Source organism: Fomitopsis serialis, assembly GCF_022376445.1.
Source record: "Fomitopsis serialis strain Sig1Antser10 chromosome Unknown B0H18scaffold_156, whole genome shotgun sequence".
In the NCBI taxonomy this organism is placed as follows: domain Eukaryota; kingdom Fungi; phylum Basidiomycota; class Agaricomycetes; order Polyporales; family Fomitopsidaceae; genus Fomitopsis; species Fomitopsis serialis.
The window spans coordinates 48,696-68,769 of NW_025955116.1; the positions used below are offsets into that span (position 1 = coordinate 48,696).

Below are 20,074 nucleotides of genomic sequence, written 5' to 3' on the forward strand. Positions count from 1 at the left end.
TCTAGATCCCTTTGTTCTTCCGGAGTGAGCTGCATAACGGACGGACAGAGGAATGTTAAGGCGTCAACTACATCCACTGCAGTCTGCCGAGGTAAGCCACCGGACGACGGCTGTCCTAATTTAGGCGGGCCAGCGAATTAGCACCTTGGCGTGCAAGTGCCCCCTGGGCTCAGACAGTGCAGGATGGCATGTAGTCTCAAGAATCTCCATATATTATGAATGTGCGAAGGACGGGGCTGAAGGGGCGAGAGTAGAGATGAGAGAGTAGCTAAAATTACAATTACAACGATGCGACGAGCAGCAATGCACAGCGAATACGATTGCGCAGCGAATACAACACGCAGCAACGAGCAGCAAACACAACGGGCAGCGAATAAGCGAATATGACGGGCAGCGAATACGACGTACGACGGGCAGCGAATACAATGAGCGGCAAACACAACGAGCAGCGAGCAGCGAACACAGCGAATACAATGAGCAAACGGGACGACAACACGAGGATGAGCCAACTGCCAGGATCTATGTTCTTCAGCGGCAAGTAGTACGCTCATTCAGAACCAGTGCTGGCCTGTGAGTCAGCGTCAAGCTGTGAGGAGTTCAATTCACCCTGCGACGATGATTCCGCGTCATTCTCATCCTGCGATGATTCATCGGCATCCTGGGATGAGTCGTCGGCATCCTGCGACGATTCGTCGTCATCCTGCGACGAGTCGTTACCCCGCGATGACTCCTGCTGCGACGACCCCTGCTGTGACCCCTGAGACGACTCGCCGTAGTTGCTGTCTTGAGAGTAATGGCCGTCGTCCACGTCGGGATTGAACGACGGATCACGGAGGGGGTCACTCGGTATCGGGTCGCTCGAGCCGTCAGCAGAGCCCAGGTAGTCGGAGTCCGTCAAAGAACTTTTCTTGTCGACGAGCGCGGTGTCGAGGTGACGCCGTTTGAGAGCCCTTCTAGCCCGTCCAATGTCACCCTCGTCAAGGGCCCTCTTGAGAGACGCCCCTGCCTTGAACGCCTCTTTCCGGCTTCCGACAATTCCGTCGAACGAGTACTGGGTAGTCGTGTTCGTGGCCTTGGCGTACCGTTCCTCCGCCAATCGCCAGCTCCCGGAGCCGACCAGGGCCCTAACTACTCCCACCGGGCTCTTGATGGGCGGCAGGCTGAGGTCCGGTAGCTTGTCGATCTTCTCCTCGAACGCCACGAGTTCCACGGGGGTGCATTGGCTTGACTTTGCGATGATGAGGTTGTGGAGGACCTTGTGTCGTACAGACAGCATACACTCTCGCCATCTCGCTTCCCACTGCCTGAGCGCCTGCTTCTGCTCATCAGTGGCGTACCTCCTGCGAAGAAGCTGGTGCAAGTAAGCACTTTTCATCTGAGAAGGGACTATGAGCACTTACTAGGGCCTTCCCGCTTCTAACCCACTCCTCCAGGTCATCCTTCCAGTGCTTCGCGAGGTACGCGTGGTCCTCTGCGCCCTGTAAAACCCACATGTACGCACGTATTTCCCCTACGTATATCCTACCTCCATAAGCGATGCCTCCCGTGATGCAGTCGTCGTCCGGGCAGGGTAATTCGACCCAGTCTTGTTTGTTGATGTCCACACCGGGGGGAGCTTTCTTGACGGCCTTCTCCTGCGTGGAGACGACCACGAAGACAACGGACGAGATCTTCTGGCCTCGCTGGGGGGGGAGAGGCGCCACGGGGGGTGGCAGGGGAGGGGGAGATGGAAAGGATGCGTCGGAGAGGGGCGATAGGGGCGAGGACACGTCCGGTAGAGGAGTGAGAGGAGAGGACGGTTCCTCGCCTGCGTGCTCCGTCTCAGGGCCTGCCGGTGTCTGTGTCCCGTTGTTGTCCCCGTCCTCCGTCTGAGTCTGGGTCCCGTCATCGTCATCCGTCTGCATCTGCGTCCCGTCTTCATCGTCCGTCTGCGTCTGCATCCCGTCCTCCGTCTCTTCACCTTCCGATCCTGCCACCGATGCCATCTGACGCACGTAGGTGTGTCCCGCCACGCTTTCCGAGGTATTGGACGCCGTCATGTTGTCTGTGACCTGCAGGCTGGTTAGACGGTAGGGTTACCGGTGGAGATGAAGCTCACCTTTGCAAGCACATGCGGTGCGCTTTGTGTTCTCACCGACTCAATGAGTACGCAGTCACTGTTCAGGTTGATGCAGAGCTTGTTCTTTTTCGCCTGGTTGAAGAGTCCTACCATGCAGTCAGGGACCTCTATGTGGTCCTCCCTAACTAGCAGCCTTGCGCCGTTCTGCGTCACCAACGTCCCAGGTACGCGCACCTGATCAACCACCGGCTTGATGATGTCCTCGACTACGGTGCTGGCGCATCCCAGCACGACGTCTTGATGCAGACCGCTTGCAGAACCAGCCACAATGGTCGCCATCTTACGGTCGTAACGGAACCTAGAGTATCAGGATTGTAGTGAGAATGACATACACGATAGCATACATGTAACTCACCAAAAATGACGCAGAATCTCAGGTTTGTCTCGCAATTTTGAGCGAAGAAGATCCCAATCTTCCGGCTGGAAATTGGGAGTCTGAAAATCGTCAGCTAGGTACGGTTGGTGTCACCGTATGCAAGTACCTCTATTAAAACGTCGGACAACGCCGGGAAGTCCCTGTCTTCCAAGAGGTTGCCGAATATTCGTCTGGCAAAAGGCCAGCGCCGCACAGCCTTCACGTAGTCCTCGTCGTCAACACTGGTGGGGGGAGAGGACGGCGGTGCTAGAGGAGGTCATGAGTTAGTACAACGAAAAGATAAGTAGAATCACACTTACCTAAGTCGCTGAAGTTCCAGGTATGATTCGTCGGTGACACGCCAGACGAGTACTTGTTGGAGAGGTGGCGACTGTCCCCCAAGTTGGACCAGTCGTCGATAGTGAGGTCCCTGAAGCTGCCTAGGGGCTGGAAGGTAGGAGAGTGAGGGGGAGGCATGAGGACAGAAGCACGAGAGACCCTGCAGCACGAGGGATAGGGCATGGGAAGGAGAATCACTACTATTAAACCTCGCGTCAAGTGACCGGAGTTGAACGGGACTGTCGGGACGGGCAGATAGGTATTCCGACACGTACTTTGGCTGCCGAGGCACTCCTCCAGGACCGCGCAGACCAGTACTCAGTATCTTAACCACCCATACTGTATACCGTCTGCGCCGGCGCCTACAAGACCCACCGAATCTCAAGGGTCAGGGCCGGCCCTGAGCGTTAAGTCTGTTAAGTCCCCGTTGCCTTATCGGGGCGCGCGGTCAGGCCGCGCGCCCCGATAAGGAAGTCTCCTAGCTCGGAACGCCCCGAAGGCAAAGCGGGCGCAGAGGTTGGGTGGATGGGAACAGGTAAGAGAAGAGCACTCACCTTTGTAAACACTACTTGACGTCGCTCAAACAGGTTCACAAGCCGTAGCACAGCAATTTACTGGAATCAAGCAGATCTTATTAACGTAACCAGACGGACCGACAAACTGAACAACTTACTGGGTAGGTATAGTGAGAGAGCACCAGTAAGAGTATGTGTGTTGCGTGCAAAGTGCGTGAGCCACTCGAGAAGCGCGCTGGACAGCCAGATCCGCGGGAGCCATCAATCTGGCGCTGTCAGTGCGGACTTGCCGCCAAGGCAGGGAAGTCCCCGCGACAACGTAACGTAACGGCGCGCAGGGTCGGCGTGCAGGGTCGGTGGCCATGAAGTGTTGTGTCCTGCAGTAACCTTCTGAGTCATTTCCTGAGAGACACCGACTTTGATGAATTTTGCTGTGGCTTCAGTGTCGTTCGGTGAGTTTTTGAAGCTTGTCTGGCTGAGAATCACGTACTGAAAGACCGTAGAGACTCATAAGACATGGTAAAGCAATCAAGACACTTGTACGCCGTGCTGGCAGAGACATGCGACGCATGCGGCGGTGGGTTCGACACCGTGCAAGGGCTAATGGCTCACCAATCTACGAGCCGGGAATGCACCTGGTATAAGAAGGGAAAACTGAGGGAGTGTCTTCAGGAAACGGACATAATGGACTCCTCAGATGAGGAGGCTGAGGCTGGTGATGCGGTGAACAGGTGAGATTCCATAATTCTGGCAGCACTTCATTATAATTTCTGACGATATGTACAGAGATGCAGATGCGGATAGCAGTGAAGAGTCCGAGGAAGAGGATGAGCGAGACCAACAGTACCAATTCATTCCGTTACCTGATCCCAGCCAGCCTGTAGCATCGACATCGTCAGCACCGGCGCCCGCTCGACGTACCGCCCTTTCGCTTGACGAAGATGACGACGAAAGGGTAGAGGATATCGATAGGAGTGCTGGAAAGGTTATAGGGACTGCAGAAACAATAAGAGAGTCGTGGAGAGAGCATTTCAATAGCTTGGGAGGGCAGGGACACAGTGAGTTTCGACTTATTCTGCACCGTGCTAACCTGACAAATCAATATTAGGCGATGAAGATGTACTAGCACGGGTCAATGCAGTGTGGGCCCCGTTTGAGTCCGAGATGGACTGGCAGATCACGAAGTGGTTCGTCAAGGAAGGGATTGGGCAGGGCGCGGTAGACCGCTTTCTACGAATACCAGAAGTAAGTGCAGTTCCATCGGGTTGGTAAGATAAACTGAATTAAATAACAGGTGCAAGAGAGGCTCGGACTCACATATCACAACAACCGAGCCTTGCTTCAGAAGGTCGACTCCATCCCTGAGAGGTTGTCCTGGAAGGAATGCTGGCTGACCTTCAAGGATCGTCCGGGCGAACACCATTTGGTGCAATACCACGACATCATCGAGGCAATCAAGGCTTTGTTAGGAAACCCAGCTCATGCGAATCAAATCGTGTATCGACCTAGCCATATCTTCTCAAACTCTGCGCGCACTAACCGGATTTACACGGAGATGTGGACCGGTCAATGGTGGCACGCAATCCAGGTAAGCACTACCAACACAGAAATCCTACGGGGTGCTGAAGAAGATTCTAGAGTATCTTACCAGCAGGCACTGCGGTGCGCCAGTCATTATCTCGACTGACAAGACACAACTCACGCAGTTCTCAGGGAACAAATCCGCCTACCCTGTTTACATGACCCTGGGCAACATCCCCAAGGAGCTTCGTCGTAAGCCTTCCGAACATGCCTGCATACTCATCGGTACCTTTCCGTGGATAAGGTCGACTCCGCCGGCATCACCGAGAACAAGCGGAGAGTGTTGGTCCAACAGCTCTTCCACGCTTCGGTGCGCACCATCCTCCAGCCTCTCGTCGACGCAGGCAAGGAGGGAATTGATGTGACGGGTGGCGACGGAAATGTGCGCAGGGTTCATCCGATCCTGGCGTCTTACGTCGCGGACTACCCGGAGCAGTGCTTGGTCAGTTGTACCAAGTACGGGACTTGCCCCATCTGCCAGTGCCCAGAGAGCGGCCTTGGGGACGCGTCTGCGAAGACGCCTCGCGCCCAGCTCTGGACCCTGGACGTGCTACGGAAAGCTCGTCAGCAAGGCGAGAGAGGCTCCACAGCCTTCTCCAAGTCTTGCAAGCAGTTCAACGTCTCCGGTTACTGCATCAAACCTTTCTGGAGGGACTACCGTACACCGACATCCACTCCTGCATCACGCCTGACGTCCTTCACCAGCTCTATCAAGGCGTATTCACGCATATAGTGGAGTGGTCCACCGAACTCATCGGAGAGAAGGAACTCGACCGTCGCATTCGCTGCCTCCCTCCGGCGTACGGCACCCGTCATTTCAAGACCGGGATATCCGCCCTCTCTCAGGTTTCCGGTAGCGAGCGGAAGGACATCGCACGCATTCTCCTCAGATGCCTCGTTGGCCGTATACCCAGGGCTGCAATGCTCACCTTCCGTTCGCTGCTCAATTTCATATACCTTTCCCAGTATCCCACTCACGACGAGTCTACCCTCGGATACATGGAAGACGCCCTCAAAATGTTCCACGACAACAAGCATATACTGGAGGAACTCGGCGTTCGGGAGCACCTGAACATACCGAAAGTTCATTCCCTTCTACACTACGTAGATTCTATCCGCAGGCTCGGCATGACCGACAACTTCAACACCGAGATGTTTGAGCGGTTGCACATTGATTGTGCGAAGAAGGCGTGGAGAGTCTCGAACCACCGCAACGCTCGCCCGCAGATGATCAAGTGGCTCGACAGGAGGGAGAAGTTTTCTATGTACGACACCCTTCGCGGCAGACTTAGTACGGACCAGTCTGCAGACCCGCAAGCAGTGTCTGCCTCGGAGAGTACTACTGGCACCGCAAACTCTGAAGACGACAGTACGCACCTCCCTCGCAGCAGCAAAACACGCATCAAATTAGCCAAACATCCGTCGTTAGCTCAACAATCCTTACCTTCCATCGAGGAACAACACGCGGCACCGGGCTTCACCGACGCCGTCTCGCAGTACGTCTATACTATGAAACTACAGCGCAGACTCCGCCCTAGAGAGCAGGACCGGGCGAACCGTCACCTACCATTCGGCCGAGTGGACGTCTTCCACGGGTTCAAGTTCAACAACATTCCACTCAACGACAACGCCGAAGAGAAGGATGGCGTCAAGGCCAGGCCTTCTTCAGCAGACAAGCCAGCAAGATTCGATACTGTTGTTGTATTGCGCAGCGACGAGGCTGAAGCCACAGGATTACAAGGTAGGACTCACTAGTTTTCTGACCGCCGTAGAACCCTAACTAACAGTTGTACAATACAGGGACTCGCGTCGGAAGACTGAGAGTTATTTTTCAGCTTCCCAAAACCATACGCGATCCTACCACAAACCTGGATATGGAAGCACCGGAGGAGTGGGCCCAGGAGGGGCCTTTAGCCTACGTGGAGTGGTACGGGAAGCTGGGTTCAATGGCAAACCCAGTACACATGATGTACGACGTGAACAAGCTTCCTCTGCCATCCAACGGCAAACCACAAGGAGACGTCATACCCTTGAGTTCCATTCGCCAATCGTGCCAGTTAATTCCCCGCTTCCCCAGCCCATCGTCATCGGATTCCCTCAGCGTTCAGTTCCTGATGACTGGAAATCAGACACGGTTCTTGACTGCACCTCAAAATTCGTATTGAACAACTGGTCTAGTAAGTATGCTTACCAGACTATATGGTGATACGGTTTCTGTGGAAAGGAAATACGAGGCGGCACAGCAACGTAGTTTATTGAACGAACTACTTGGAAATAATACATACGCGGCGCGAGCCCAAACTAGTGTGGTTGTACAACGATGTGCAGGCACAAGAAGGCGGACGGGTGGTGAAAGTTGACTGACGGCCCACTGACAGTGACAGGTGAGGTCATGCATGCGATCGAGATCGAGATCTAGATCTGAAAGCTCAACTCGACCAGAGGAGTGCCGCATCCTCTGTCTCCTGCACACATCGACGTGAACCTCTGACACCGGTGCGTCACCATTTTCTTCTATGCTTCTGGGCTTTCTACATGACTTACACTAGATATGCCTGGGGCTCACCCCCAGCCTGCTGAGACGACGTTCAGTACGTTGGCTTCTTCCGCGCCGACGTCAATAAGAGCAAGGTGCATAGCACCAAGCTCGAAGAAGACGGTCTAGTATATTGCGGATACAAGAACACGATGGATTTTTCACACTTCCCTCCTCCCCCCATCCAGCGACGTGCCGCATGTCGCGTCGTCATTGAGGTGCCGTCGGACAGCGAAGACGATGAGGCGCGTAGTAACGGGGCGTCCAGTTCGAGCACGGTCACGGTGAGTACTGAGTATTCGCAAAGGACCATCTTCTAACACCTTACAGCCTACCGTCGCAAAACGCGCCGCTCGGCAGACGACCCTGTCCCTCGTACCAGCAAGCGGTGCAAGAAGGACAAGGAGGACGGTGGGCGGGTGAGCGACGCCCGGAAAGAGAAAGCGAAGCAGAGGGCAGGCAAGGCGGAGGGCAAAGGGGACAGTGGGCGGCCAGCACGTCCCACTGCAGGGAAGTCGAAAAGTCGCAGGCGGGGAGCGCAGCCTAGGTAGAGTGTAGGCAACGTTGAGTAACCAATCTATTGTATGCCCTCTCCTTCATGCCCACACACCCTCATCGGTCTGCCCGCTCGCTTGCGCCCTCGCTCTGACTCTGCCGCCCTTGCCTGACGTCCCTCTCGCCCTGTCTGCCCTCTGTCTCGCGTCATCTCACTCGCCGTCTGTCTCTCTCGCCCTCTCACTCGCCCTCTCGGTCGCCCTTCGGCTCGGTCGCGGCCGTCCACATACTTATACTTCCACTAGCACCGGGCACACCGGCGTCCCTGGTACCCACGGTCCCATTGCGCAGTACCACGAACACTCAAGGTACTATTCCGCCATCAAGCCCTGGCCGAACAAGATCGTGGAGAACGGCCTGCCGATTGAGATGCCGGTGTACAAGGAGTCTCTGGAAACTGTCTTGTGAGTTCCCATTCGGGCTTATGAGCTGTGCGATTGTTGACCGCGATGCAGACGTATGCCCGGCAAGGTGATGCGTCCATGATACTCGTCAACGACGATGGTCTCAGGGTGAGTTCCGACGTACGCTTGCTGTGCGGGTCGCTGATGCCTGCGTGACAGTTGCTCTCGGTCGAGGAGCGTGACACACGCATAGCATTCTACGCCAACCACGGCATTGGCTGGGTCGCGCGGCCGAAGCTTGATGATGCGCCGGACGGTTCCAGCGTGCGGGTCGGTTCAAGAAAGCCTCGAACATGAACTACGGTTTGAGGCTCTCACTCATTGCGGAGACGAGCGCGGCCCCAGAAGAGGACTCACTCGGTCATGAGGCAGAGCAGTGTTACGGCATGCAGTACCAGCACTGGGACGGCAGTAACGCCAGCGTCGTCGGCTTCGAGGACGACGAGAAGATGAACTCGGAAGGGAGCACGCGCTGCAGATTGCCATCAACAAGGTGTACAAGTCGAGCGGCCGCAAGTTCCGCCCCTGGGCCGCTAACGGACGTGGGGACGTGCGTGCCGTGTTGGCGAGATCATCCTGATCGTCAACTCGGACATGTCGGTGTCATCCAGCACGAGTCGGACATCATGCAGGTCGCGCATCACTGCTTCGCGTACTTCACCGGCGTATCAACAAATGTATCTCGTACGCATGCGCGAACGTGCACGCGTACGGCGAGGTCGCGCCGTTCGTCGGGCACAACGTGTTCCTCTGCTGGAGGGCCGTCCAGGACGCCGGTTCATTCAAGACCATGCGGACAAGATCCTGTAACGAACTGCCAATCAACCCCATAGCTCGGTGGTGTGGCGCCAGGGCCCAATCGCGAGGGAGATCCACTCGTTCCTCTGGTCGCGCTGCTGCACTACAAGTTCTCGATGATGTCGTACATGTTCTCGTACTACGGTATCGCGTGTTCGATCACGATCAGTGTCATCAACTACATCTGCCTCGGCTTCGAGCTTCCCGTTGACGGCTACTACATGCACTCGGTTCGAGATTTGGCTGGCGACGACGGTAGTCTTCATCGGCTCCGGCGGCTACACTCTACTCCAGTACCGTCTGGGTGAGGAACCGCTGATCAAGTCTTTCCTCATCAACGTTATGTGGATTCCATACTTGTAAGTCCATAGTGATTGTGTCGTGGCTGAGGACTGACGTATTGTGCAGCTTCTTCTTTGGTGGTCTGTCGATCCCTGTCAGCCAGGCGATTATCGCCCACCTGTTCTCACACAACATCTCATGGGGTGCGAAGAAGGAGGTCAAGCGGTCGATCTTCTTCGAGGACATCCCGAAGATCCTCAAGAGGTTCTGGGTACCGTGGACGATCTGCATTGTGCTCACGGCGGGCCTGATCATCCTGTCGACGTCATTAGTGCCCGTGCAGTGGCGCATCGACGGGTCAGCATGGGCTGTCATCCTCCTGTTGTCAATCCTGATCGGTCTGCAGTGGAAAGAAGCATGCGCGCTGCATCACGGTATGTACTTGCGTTGTCCGACTCACCGTGCGCCGCAGAGATCATCTCCGCCGGGATGCGGGGCTCTTGTTGAACTTCCGACTTTCCAGTGTTATCTTATCTTATCAGTTACGTACATATATGGACTTGTGTTCTGCGATGTAGTATTACATACATTCTTTTGATGGACTCTGTCTGGACTCATCTTGTGACTCACTCCAGACCGATCTACACTGTTCCAGACTTATTCTGGATCATTCCACTCCCTTCCGGCATGTTCCATGACCTTCCAGTACATTCCTTGATCACATGGATGCTTATGCATATCCCTATCTCTGGAGTTAAGGCTTACTCATTTCCCTAAAACTCGGACTTAGTGATTACTGATCTGCTTACTGATGTAGCATGTGATCAGTCCCAGACATGTATATATACTGGGGTGATTCCCCCTAATGGATAACGATCTCTCCTCTTTTCTGCCTGCCTAGCATCAGAGTCTTCCCTCTGGGATAGGTCTGTTCACTCCACTCTACTGTCCTTCACTTCCACTGGCCTAACAAGCCCTTCTAAACCTCTTCACTTCAACAGCTCTGTGTTGTACATCAGCATTGGCTGGGCTCGGTACGTGGCGGTGTTGACATGACCGTAGCGGTGCTCACCTACGCCCACGGTGCCGGACATCCCACGTTCGGGCAGCAGTGGTGAATGGGATAGGATTGGGACTGAGAGGGGAGTAGACGGCGGGCAGACAGAGAAATCAAGAGCCACATTCTCTAGGTGAGTGAAGGCTAGACGATGGGCGGAGGTGCACTGACCATTGTCCAGCTCAAGTATGTCCGGACACAGGGACGTCGACGCGCGCGCAGAGTCATGGGCCGGCTGACCCGTTGTCTCTCCGTGCGCCATCTTTGCTGTCCCACCTTCTAGCTCGCCCGTTGTCTCACCCGCTCACCCGCTCACCCGCGTGCTCGGCTACGTTCTCTCGCCTGCACTCTTGCGTGCGCCCTCCCCCTGCTCGGCCGGCTAGTAGCGACCGGCTCACCCACGCAAACAATCACTCATCTGCGCACCCACTTCAAGTTGGCAATGGACCAAGTTTGATGGCCGTCATGGACCTGTGGACTCGGCATGGATGAGCAATCACTTGTCATGCCAACCACCAGGCACTCATCCACAGAGTGAGTGGCCACGAGCTATGTGTGACTAGATACAGTTGCAGGAGCCTCACTACAGATGATTGTATTGTACCGTAGTATTCTTTATTGAATCAGACTTGTGAGGAGTGAAAATGCAAAAGTGAGGGCATATAAGTGTATTGGTCATTAGTCAAAGGTAATTGTACTACAAGTAACTGCGCCTCAAGTCAGACATGATGAAATTGATGGCTTCTTGTCTTAACTGCCTCTCAAGTTAGCCCGACGTCTTGAAGGCCTTTCACGTGACTGATATCTCTTGTAATGCCGCCCAAGACAGATCCGTTTTTCCTGATGTACAATGCGGGCGAGCATACCAAAGGATGCGATGAAGTGGTTGCAGCAATTGGGCAAGGCGATGCAAGTCATGGATATTTATATCCAGGCCGAGCTGAACTTTTGGCATGCTGCCACACGAGCGAATGCCGCCGAGTTGGAAGCATGGCAGTGCGGTGAGACTCCAAGGGCCCCGGCCACTGCGTCTGCGCCGAAGTAGTGTCCAATGTGGTATCATATGAGACTGTCATGTACTGATATGTTAATGTTGTGTTGCTGCACCACTGCGATGTTGATGTTACCGAGTTGTGCCTGTGTTTCCCCGGTCGAACCTACGGAATGTCTCGGTGTGGGTTATGCGCATTGGAGCATATTGCGATGAGCAAAGAACATAGATTGGTTATGGACCCGGAAACGTATAGCTACGGAGTGCCAAATTTCCAGCCATTTCCCGTGCCTAACGACACCCCCCGCCTCCCAGTCCTGCTCATTCTCCAGTGCTGTGCCAACCGGCAGAAGGCACATTTGCCCAGCGATGTACATTCCGTTGCATAAAATATGCTACACACAACCGCTCTGCAGATGACAGCGGAACCTCATGGGGGAGCCGAGTGCCCGAAAACACTGTCACTGTACCACTGTGATAGGGAAGCCTGAGATGCAATGTCGGGAACTGGATGACCTGCTCGCGATCACCCCTGATGGTCATCAAAATGTTGTAGACATTCAGAGGAGTCATCTTGTCGCGATGAACCGGGCTTGCGCGGTTTGTCACCACCAAGAGCGCATTGAATGGGTTTTGCCACATATCCACAACGCTGGCCCAGTCTGGATCGCTTCGCAAGGCTTCAACCAAGGCAATACCGGCATCATATAAATCCCACATAATGGGGTCAAAATGTCGGTTTGTTACCCGGCCACCCAACATGAGATTCACCTATTGTTGCCCGGCCACCCGACGTCGGCCGACGGTCTGACTCGGCTTTGTTGTCCGGTCGGCCGAGGCATCAAACAATCAAAATCCGCCTGGGCGGCCGACAAGGTGCCATTATCCCCCCGGATTATCCAGCAGGTGATGCTTGCATTGTTCCCGGAGCGGCCGACACTGGACAAATGGTATCCTCCCCGGGCGGCCGAGGGTCAGAAATACCAATCCTGCTGGGTCGGCCGATGGTCATACAATGCAATCCTGTCCGCCCGGCCGACATCAGAAATCTGCATACACAGCGGGTCGGCCGACAGGCTGTGTTCACTCAGGAATTGCATCCATAGCAGGTCGGCCGGCCACAGGATTTTGGCTTCTGAGGACAACAGGTTTCCGAGGTCGGGCTTCCCAGACTGGGCTTCCGAGCCCGGACATCCGACACCGGACATCCGACACCGGACGCCCGCCACTGGACGCCCGCCACCGGAAGCCCGCCACCGGACATCCCGGGTCAGGCATCTGGGACCGGGTGACTGTGCTTTTAGGATGCTCTTCAGTGGATTCATTAATCAAGCAGTCCCTATGTGCAGAACAATGTAAATGTGATGCACTGATTGATTTCCGAGTATTTCCTTCCCAATCTGGATACCTCCTTCCTAATCCGGACTGGGTAGACCATCCGGATGTGCATAGCTACCACCGGAAGTCTGAAAACATTTTTTGAACACTTCCTGTGTACAGGACAGTGCAAATGCACTCTGATTGGCAAAGTGAATGATTTCCGGACACTGCCTGCCAATTCCGGACACCTCCTTCCTAATCCGGACCGGATGGTTCTGTCCGGCTTCGGACGCCCGCCATCGGACGCCCGACACCGGACGTCCGAGCTCGGAAGTCCAGATTTATTAACTACATACTTCATGTGTGCAGAAATCATTTTCCGGTGTGTAAGTGGTCAAGTAATCATTTGCTGAACATTGCCTTCCAAATCCGGACTGTCCGCTTCGGGCGCCCGAGCTCGGACACCCGACGTCGGACGCCCGAGCTCGGACACCCGACATCGGACACCCGACATCGGACACCCAAGCTCGGAAGCCTGAGAAGTCCGGATTTATTGACCACACACTTCCTGTGTGTAGAAATCATTTTCCAGTGTACAAATGCATTCCTGTGGTCAAGGAATTGTTTGCTGACCATCTCCTTCCTAATCCGGACCATCCGGATTCGGACACCCGAGCTCGGACACCCGACATCGGACGTCCGAGAGCGGAAGTCCGGATTTATTCAGTAATCACTTCTGTTGTGCAGAAGTTGTTTTCTGGTGTGTAAAAGTGTTTCATTCATAGACTCTAGTATTGAGTTCCTAATGTCTAAGGATCTTTACTTTGGCTACAACATGCAATGCAAGATTTACTCACAGGCTTGTTTCCAAACATACTATTCAACTTCTGAAGCCAATATTGTTTGCCCACAATATCTGACTATCTAGAATGTGTTCTTTCAAAGTATCGAGCAAATCCCCAACAGGAATAGTCTTATTCTTTGAAGCTGAATGCAGGAGCAGAGATAAGGAATTGTGTAGTGTATGGAATATGTGCCATAACATGTTCACTGCCTGCAGCCAAACTACATTCAAAACAATGTTTGACTATCTAGAATGGGTCATTTACACACAAGGAGTGAGTCTTCCAAAGGAATAGTCTTATTCACCCAAGCTGAAAGCTAGGCAAAGATAAGAGGAATGTGAGTGCATTGTGAAGCATACAAAACAATGCTACAACATCAATCTTGAAGTTACTGCAACACCACAAGCAAAATAGCATACACATCACACTACTGTATTACTCCAATGAACTACTCATACTAGAGTCTACATGGTGCTGTTCTTAACAGTCAATGAAAGTGAACTGTCATTGACAGCCTGATACACATTGGGTACTACAGGGTCAATATGAAGCACTACACATCCACTTTATGAAGGATTACTGGATTTGGAAGGTTACTCACCATTTAAGGCAATGCAAACTTTTGTGAACCTTCTCATGCAATAGCCCTCCCATATACCTTGGGTACTACAGGGTCATTATTCCATGTAGCATTATTCTAATACATGACTATATTTCATTTTCTTTGTCATGTTACTGATGAACTGTATACCTATTACCTAAGTCCATATTCAAATCACACACACTAACTCATCCATAGTTCTGTTGTTCCCTCATGACATAGTGTTGCTAGTCTTATATTGACAACAGACAAGGGTACACACTACTGAATCCAGATAGCATCTTGTATCAAGGGAACTACATTACAACCTCTGATTCAACAACTCACAGTAGCAGACACACTGGCATGCTGCCAGTAACAGCTCACTGGTAAAAGTCAATAGACAGTCTGAATTGAAAGGACACACAAGAATGTCACTACATTGACAATAGGAAAGCCATTACACACCAGAAAGTGATAAACAAACAGCAGAAGTGATTAATGAATAAATCCGGACTTCCGCTCTCGGACGTCCGATGTCGGGTGTCCGAGCTCGGGTGTCCGAATCCGGATGGTCCGGATTAGGAAGGAGATGGTCAGCAAACAATTCCTTGACCACAGGAATGCATTTGTACACTGGAAAATGATTTCTACACACAGGAAGTGTGTGGTCAATAAATCCGGACTTCTCAGGCTTCCGAGCTCGGGTGTCCGATGTCGGGTGTCCGATGTCGGGTGTCCGAGCTCGGGCGTCCGACGTCGGGTGTCCGAGCTCGGGCGCCCGAAGCGGACAGTCCGGATTTGGAAGGCAATGTTCAGCAAATGATTACTTGACCACTTACACACCGGAAAATGATTTCTGCACACATGAAGTATGTAGTTAATAAATCTGGACTTCCGAGCTCGGACGTCCGGTGTCGGGCGTCCGATGGCGGGCGTCCGAAGCCGGACAGAACCATCCGGTCCGGATTAGGAAGGAGGTGTCCGGAATTGGCAGGCAGTGTCCGGAAATCATTCACTTTGCCAATCAGAGTGCATTTGCACTGTCCTGTACACAGGAAGTGTTCAAAAAATGTTTTCAGACTTCCGGTGGTAGCTATGCACATCCGGATGGTCTACCCAGTCCGGATTAGGAAGGAGGTATCCAGATTGGGAAGGAAATACTCGGAAATCAATCAGTGCATCACATTTACATTGTTCTGCACATAGGGACTGCTTGATTAATGAATCCACTGAAGAGCATCCTAAAAGCACAGTCACCCGGTCCCAGATGCCTGACCCGGGATGTCCGGTGGCGGGCTTCCGGTGGCGGGCGTCCAGTGGCGGGCGTCCGGTGTCGGATGTCCGGTGTCGGATGTCCGGGCTCGGAAGCCCAGTCTGGGAAGCCCGACCTCGGAAACCTGTTGTCCTCAGAAGCCAAAATCCTGTGGCCGGCCGACCTGCTATGGATGCAATTCCTGAGTGAACACAGCCTGTCGGCCGACCCGCTGTGTATGCAGATTTCTGATGTCGGCCGGGCGGACAGGATTGCATTGTATGACCATCGGCCGACCCAGCAGGATTGGTATTTCTGACCCTCGGCCGCCCGGGGAGGATACCATTTGTCCAGTGTCGGCCGCTCCGGGAACAATGCAAGCATCACCTGCTGGATAATCCGGGGGGATAATGGCACCTTGTCGGCCGCCCAGGCGGATTTTGATTGTTTGATGCCTCGGCCGACCGGACAACAAAGCCGAGTCAGACCGTCGGCCGACGTCGGGTGGCCGGGCAACAATAGGTGAATCTCATGTTGGGTGGCCGGGCAACAATGGATAGTTTAGCTAGATGGGCTCTAAATCCGGGTGCATAATGTGCAGCATACCGGAGATGATGATATGCAGATAGATCATCTCGGCCAACCACGCCCGGCCAGCGAGGGCAGTGTTTGGATCTGCGAGCAGCCGAGAGACACTTGGCACATTGTCCGCGCCCTGCTCTTTGTGAGAGAAATAATGTCAAAAGCCTATTGCAATACGTACGTCGTGTCCCAGCTGGAACCATCCCGGTGAAAACGACACACATGCCGGGACGAGCTCGTCCCCCTCCTGCGGCTGCCGGAAGTTCGCAATATTTTCCCTCCAGCCCGCGCTAGCCTTCGGGCGGTTCCGGGCCAAGAGTGGGTTGAGGTCCATCGTCGCATCCCATATTACACCCTTGTATTTATGTATTGTTTTAGAGACAGTCGGCAAAAGCCCTCTGGATTACGGCGTACCTCAAAGGGCTCTATGATCACACCGGGAAGATGCCACAACAGCATCCAGCCCTTACTGTCTTCGATGGTGAGCGGATCTGCACAATCATTGTATTGCACCGTGGCCAATTCATCATCGTCCGGGACGGCACATGGATGAGTTGTTGCATCCCACAGCAAAGTAACTGCTCGTGAATGAGTAAATGACGATGGAAGCTGACAGCTTATGGGCACATACGTCTATTATTGAACACCTTTGCAAGCATCTCAGCTGCACGCCGGGCCTGGCGGACGAGATACACGTCAAGGAGTAGTCCGGGGAGTGGAGCACGTGGGGCGCGTGATTCCGGTGCCGAGAGGAAGCGAAGATACATTGCGTCCAAATACGACAAGTACTGGATGCGCACCTGCTCCGGTGTGATCATCGTATGAACAAGGCAGAGGCAGGGGAATGAGCAGTGTCGCAAGGGTTCAAGGCAACACAGAGATATATCAGCCAGACATCCCCGCACAAAACTGGCCTCGTGGGTACTGACGCCAGCTGGGATCTCGGCCACCTAAGGAGTCGATGCGGGCCTTCGGGTCCATGTTTACTTCGACCGCTTGGGTGAGTATCTGGGACCACGTTAGAACATCCTATGTATGCAGGAGAATTGCTAGAAGAATTTATTGACCACTGGGTCGAAGGTAGTAAGCACTTTCGTGACAAGAATCCTGGGAACCAGATTGACTACGAAGTCGGCCATGCAGCCAGAGCTGGCCCGCTACAAGGCTTAATATTATCCGAATCAGCATATATGTACTCCAGAATGTCAATAGATATATCCCCAGTAGTTCAGCAGCTGTTCAGCCCGAGATACAAGCACAATGGCTGAATACTGTCGATGGGTTGAGAATATGCACTCGGCACTTACCATATATGGACAGCATCGTACAGACTGATTTTTTCTACCTTCAGTTCGTACTGTATTGGCTTGAGGTAGTGTATATACATTGTACAGATGGATAGCTTGACCCTAGTATTTTTTTCGTGGCTAGAGGACAGGTTGCAGTAGACTAGGAGTGCAATGACCGACTGCCTAGGGTGGCCGAGATCCTGGCCGGTGTCAGTACCTTCCGTTTGCCATGAGGCTACCTCATGCCCTGGATAAGATCACGAGTGGATGCCTCCACCCGCAGCATAGATCAATAGTTATCCATATTGATGTGAAATCACAATATGATGTCCTATCACCAAAATTTGCGTAGCCCCTTGGACAATGTACAGTGCCGGACAACCAAAGGCAACAAATTTTGTAGCGCCCGATCGGAATAAATTTGGGGCAAACTGACTGCAGGAATGGACTCAGGGAGGCGAAATACACACAAAAATGGTCTTCCGAAGTTTTTCCCACGAAAAATTGGGTTGGCCAATATTTTGAGGTCGTTCATCGGCATATTAGGCGCCCTACAGGGTCCCATATCGCGATGTTTGGGGCAGCCTGACCACGCAGCAAGTCCGTAAGTGACCTGAGAACGCATATCTTGTGTAGACAACTTAGTTAGCAGCAGCAGTAAGTAGCATGAATCAAGAGGTTGGTGGCCTGGTCGAATCGACAGTAAATAGTTGATAACTTGACTGACCTGCTATAAATGGAGACACTATCATTCGCTTATTGACATACTGCAAACATACCAGTTTCGCCGCGGCACGAAATCACTCAGATCAGATATGTCCGTTCGGGCTTGGGTACAACTTCAAGCATATGCCAATAGTGCCAATACCAGTACTTACAAGTAATCCGGTGCAACAACATCGTGATTGTGAAGTGTTAAGCACTATAGAACGAAGCAAATGCTATCTGAAAACGGTCTAAGTGTGAATACAGCATGCCAAGACGAAGCGAACTAATCATATCCCACGAGCGGCAAGTCACTAGCACCGAGACTTCAGGAATTTATTGAAGCACCGGAACTTTTGGTATTGCCACGATAATATGGGATCATACTCCTCTCATCAAAAGGAGTCGATTGGCGGTTTTTTGGCGGTTTTTGGACGAGATTTAGGGGTTGGCCAATATCTTGGGGGTCAAAACTAGTATATTGACTTTTATGGGACAACAGCTCGATGTATTTTGCTCGGAGGTAGCTCAAAATGTTCCTTGAGCATATCTGCATCGTTTCCGATGACTCCGGTGTGCGGGCAAAATGGTCGACAAAATTTGTTGCCTTTGGTTGTCCGGCACTGTATCACCCGAGTGGCCGATGTAATCTCGGGGTGCCGGTTTTGCTGACAGGCAAGGCCGGGCGGAGCATTGAGCAGTGAGGGGTGGGCTGGGACGTGCTCCAGCCAGAGCGTTAGAACACTCGGGGAAAGAGGCCAGGTGAAGCGTTCAGGATGGGATTTGAGGAGGGGAGGGCCGGCCGCAACGTTGCCGACGAGGCCGAACCGGCCGGCATGCTCTCCGGCCGGACTGCTGGCAACGATCACGTCTGCAACGTGGACCCAGACCCCTCCGGCCAGCGCCGGCCGCCACGTTCTAGACGGGCGAATCTCACTCCGGGTTTAACGTTCGGAACGTTAAATCTTACTCAGTAGGGAGCCTAATGAGTGGGAAATCACGTTTCGAATGGTCCACCCGGAGTGCATTTGGCCCGTTTCGAACGGTGGACCCGGGCTCGGCCGGAGCACTCCGGGTCTACCGTTTGGAGCAGCCGCCGCCAGCAACGAACCGGCCGGAGGAAGGGTGGTGGTTTGGAATGGTCCGGCCGGAGTGTTGGGTAACGTTCCGGCCAGAGCTCTGGTGAACGTACCGGCCGGAGGCCTTGAGAAATATGGGTTTCCTACGGTCCGGCCGGACTGTTATCCAACGTCCCGGCCGGAGCTCTGGTCAACGGTCCGGCCGGAGGCCTCGAAAGATTTAGGCTTCCTACGGTCCGGCTGGACACATACCCAACGTTTCGGCCGGACCTTTGATCAGTGTCCCAGCCGGAGGCCTCAAAAATTTGGGCTCTCAACGGTCCGGCCGGGCTCATCACTAACGGTCCGGCCGGAGCACTCAGCAATGATTCAGCCTGGCCAGGGGTTGGTTTTGGACGTCTGGCCGGCCCCCAGGTGAAACGGTCCGGCCGGGCAAAATCCCAACTTCCAATGTGAACAGGCCGGCCGGCCGGAAGCCTTGCAAAATCTGGGCTGTAAATGGTCCGGCCGGGCTAGTTTCTAACCATCCAGCCAGACCCCAGATGAACCAACCGGCCAGGCTTCTCCCAGCCAGACCCCTGATACACTAGTAATATAACAACAAGAATTGTTAGTTGTACCAACCAAGCTCAATATTTAACCACCAAGCCCAGAGATGAGCCACCAAGCTCGGTATCAAACCACCGAGCTCAATAGTGAGCCACTGAGCACAGTATTGAACCACCGAGGTTAAACAGCTAGGCTCGGTGGCCGAGAAAAATTGGCCGGGCTCGGCGCCGAGGATAAATGGCCGAGGCTCGGGCCGAGGTTTTGAGCGCCGAGCTCGGTGAAAACCGAGATAGTCAAACATTGTGGGAAAAGAAAACTGGCCTCAGGAGTTGAATAGT

The 20,074-nt window shown here is 53.5% G+C and overlaps 5 protein-coding genes across 5 annotated transcripts; 1 reads left to right on the forward strand and 4 right to left on the reverse strand.

Moving 5' to 3' along the window:
* Positions 1-547: 547 nt before the first annotated feature.
* B0H18DRAFT_959764 (uncharacterized protein) lies at positions 548-3,692 on the reverse strand (the record flags this gene model as incomplete). Its single annotated transcript, XM_048042858.1, has 8 exons — positions 548-1,351; positions 1,401-2,051; positions 2,099-2,417; positions 2,475-2,554; positions 2,602-2,741; positions 2,795-2,973; positions 3,089-3,175; positions 3,487-3,692. The coding sequence occupies 8 exons, from the start codon at positions 3,690-3,692 to the stop codon at positions 548-550; spliced, it is 2,466 nt and encodes an 821-aa protein (XP_047886620.1).
* Positions 3,693-4,012: 320 nt separating this feature from the next.
* On the forward strand, positions 4,013-10,780 carry B0H18DRAFT_1125480 (uncharacterized protein; the record flags this gene model as incomplete). The annotated part of the gene is made up of 20 exons (XM_048035027.1): positions 4,013-4,059; positions 4,115-4,386; positions 4,437-4,573; positions 4,623-4,916; positions 4,967-4,990; positions 5,154-5,568; positions 5,625-6,650; positions 6,710-6,885; positions 7,502-7,729; positions 7,776-7,864; positions 8,246-8,399; positions 8,456-8,512; positions 8,564-8,674; positions 8,734-9,081; positions 9,238-9,432; positions 9,497-9,561; positions 9,611-9,841; positions 9,891-9,918; positions 10,547-10,674; positions 10,723-10,780. The coding sequence occupies 20 exons, from the start codon at positions 4,013-4,015 to the stop codon at positions 10,778-10,780; spliced, it is 4,083 nt and encodes a 1,360-aa protein (XP_047886621.1).
* Positions 10,781-11,455: 675 nt separating this feature from the next.
* Positions 11,456-12,740, reverse strand: B0H18DRAFT_959766 (uncharacterized protein; the record flags this gene model as incomplete). The annotated part of the gene is made up of 5 exons (XM_048042859.1): positions 11,456-11,698; positions 11,775-11,927; positions 11,992-12,202; positions 12,304-12,471; positions 12,517-12,740. The coding sequence occupies 5 exons, from the start codon at positions 12,738-12,740 to the stop codon at positions 11,456-11,458; spliced, it is 999 nt and encodes a 332-aa protein (XP_047886622.1).
* A 3,357-nt stretch (positions 12,741-16,097) lies between these two features.
* On the reverse strand, positions 16,098-16,932 carry B0H18DRAFT_1125481 (uncharacterized protein; the record flags this gene model as incomplete). Its single annotated transcript, XM_048035028.1, has 4 exons — positions 16,098-16,247; positions 16,296-16,469; positions 16,529-16,692; positions 16,746-16,932. The coding sequence occupies 4 exons, from the start codon at positions 16,930-16,932 to the stop codon at positions 16,098-16,100; spliced, it is 675 nt and encodes a 224-aa protein (XP_047886623.1).
* Positions 16,933-18,596: 1,664 nt separating this feature from the next.
* B0H18DRAFT_959768 (uncharacterized protein) lies at positions 18,597-20,037 on the reverse strand (the record flags this gene model as incomplete). Its single annotated transcript, XM_048042860.1, has 5 exons — positions 18,597-19,026; positions 19,301-19,330; positions 19,440-19,679; positions 19,740-19,773; positions 19,812-20,037. The coding sequence occupies 5 exons, from the start codon at positions 20,035-20,037 to the stop codon at positions 18,597-18,599; spliced, it is 960 nt and encodes a 319-aa protein (XP_047886624.1).
* Between the last annotated feature and the right edge of the window lie 37 nt (positions 20,038-20,074).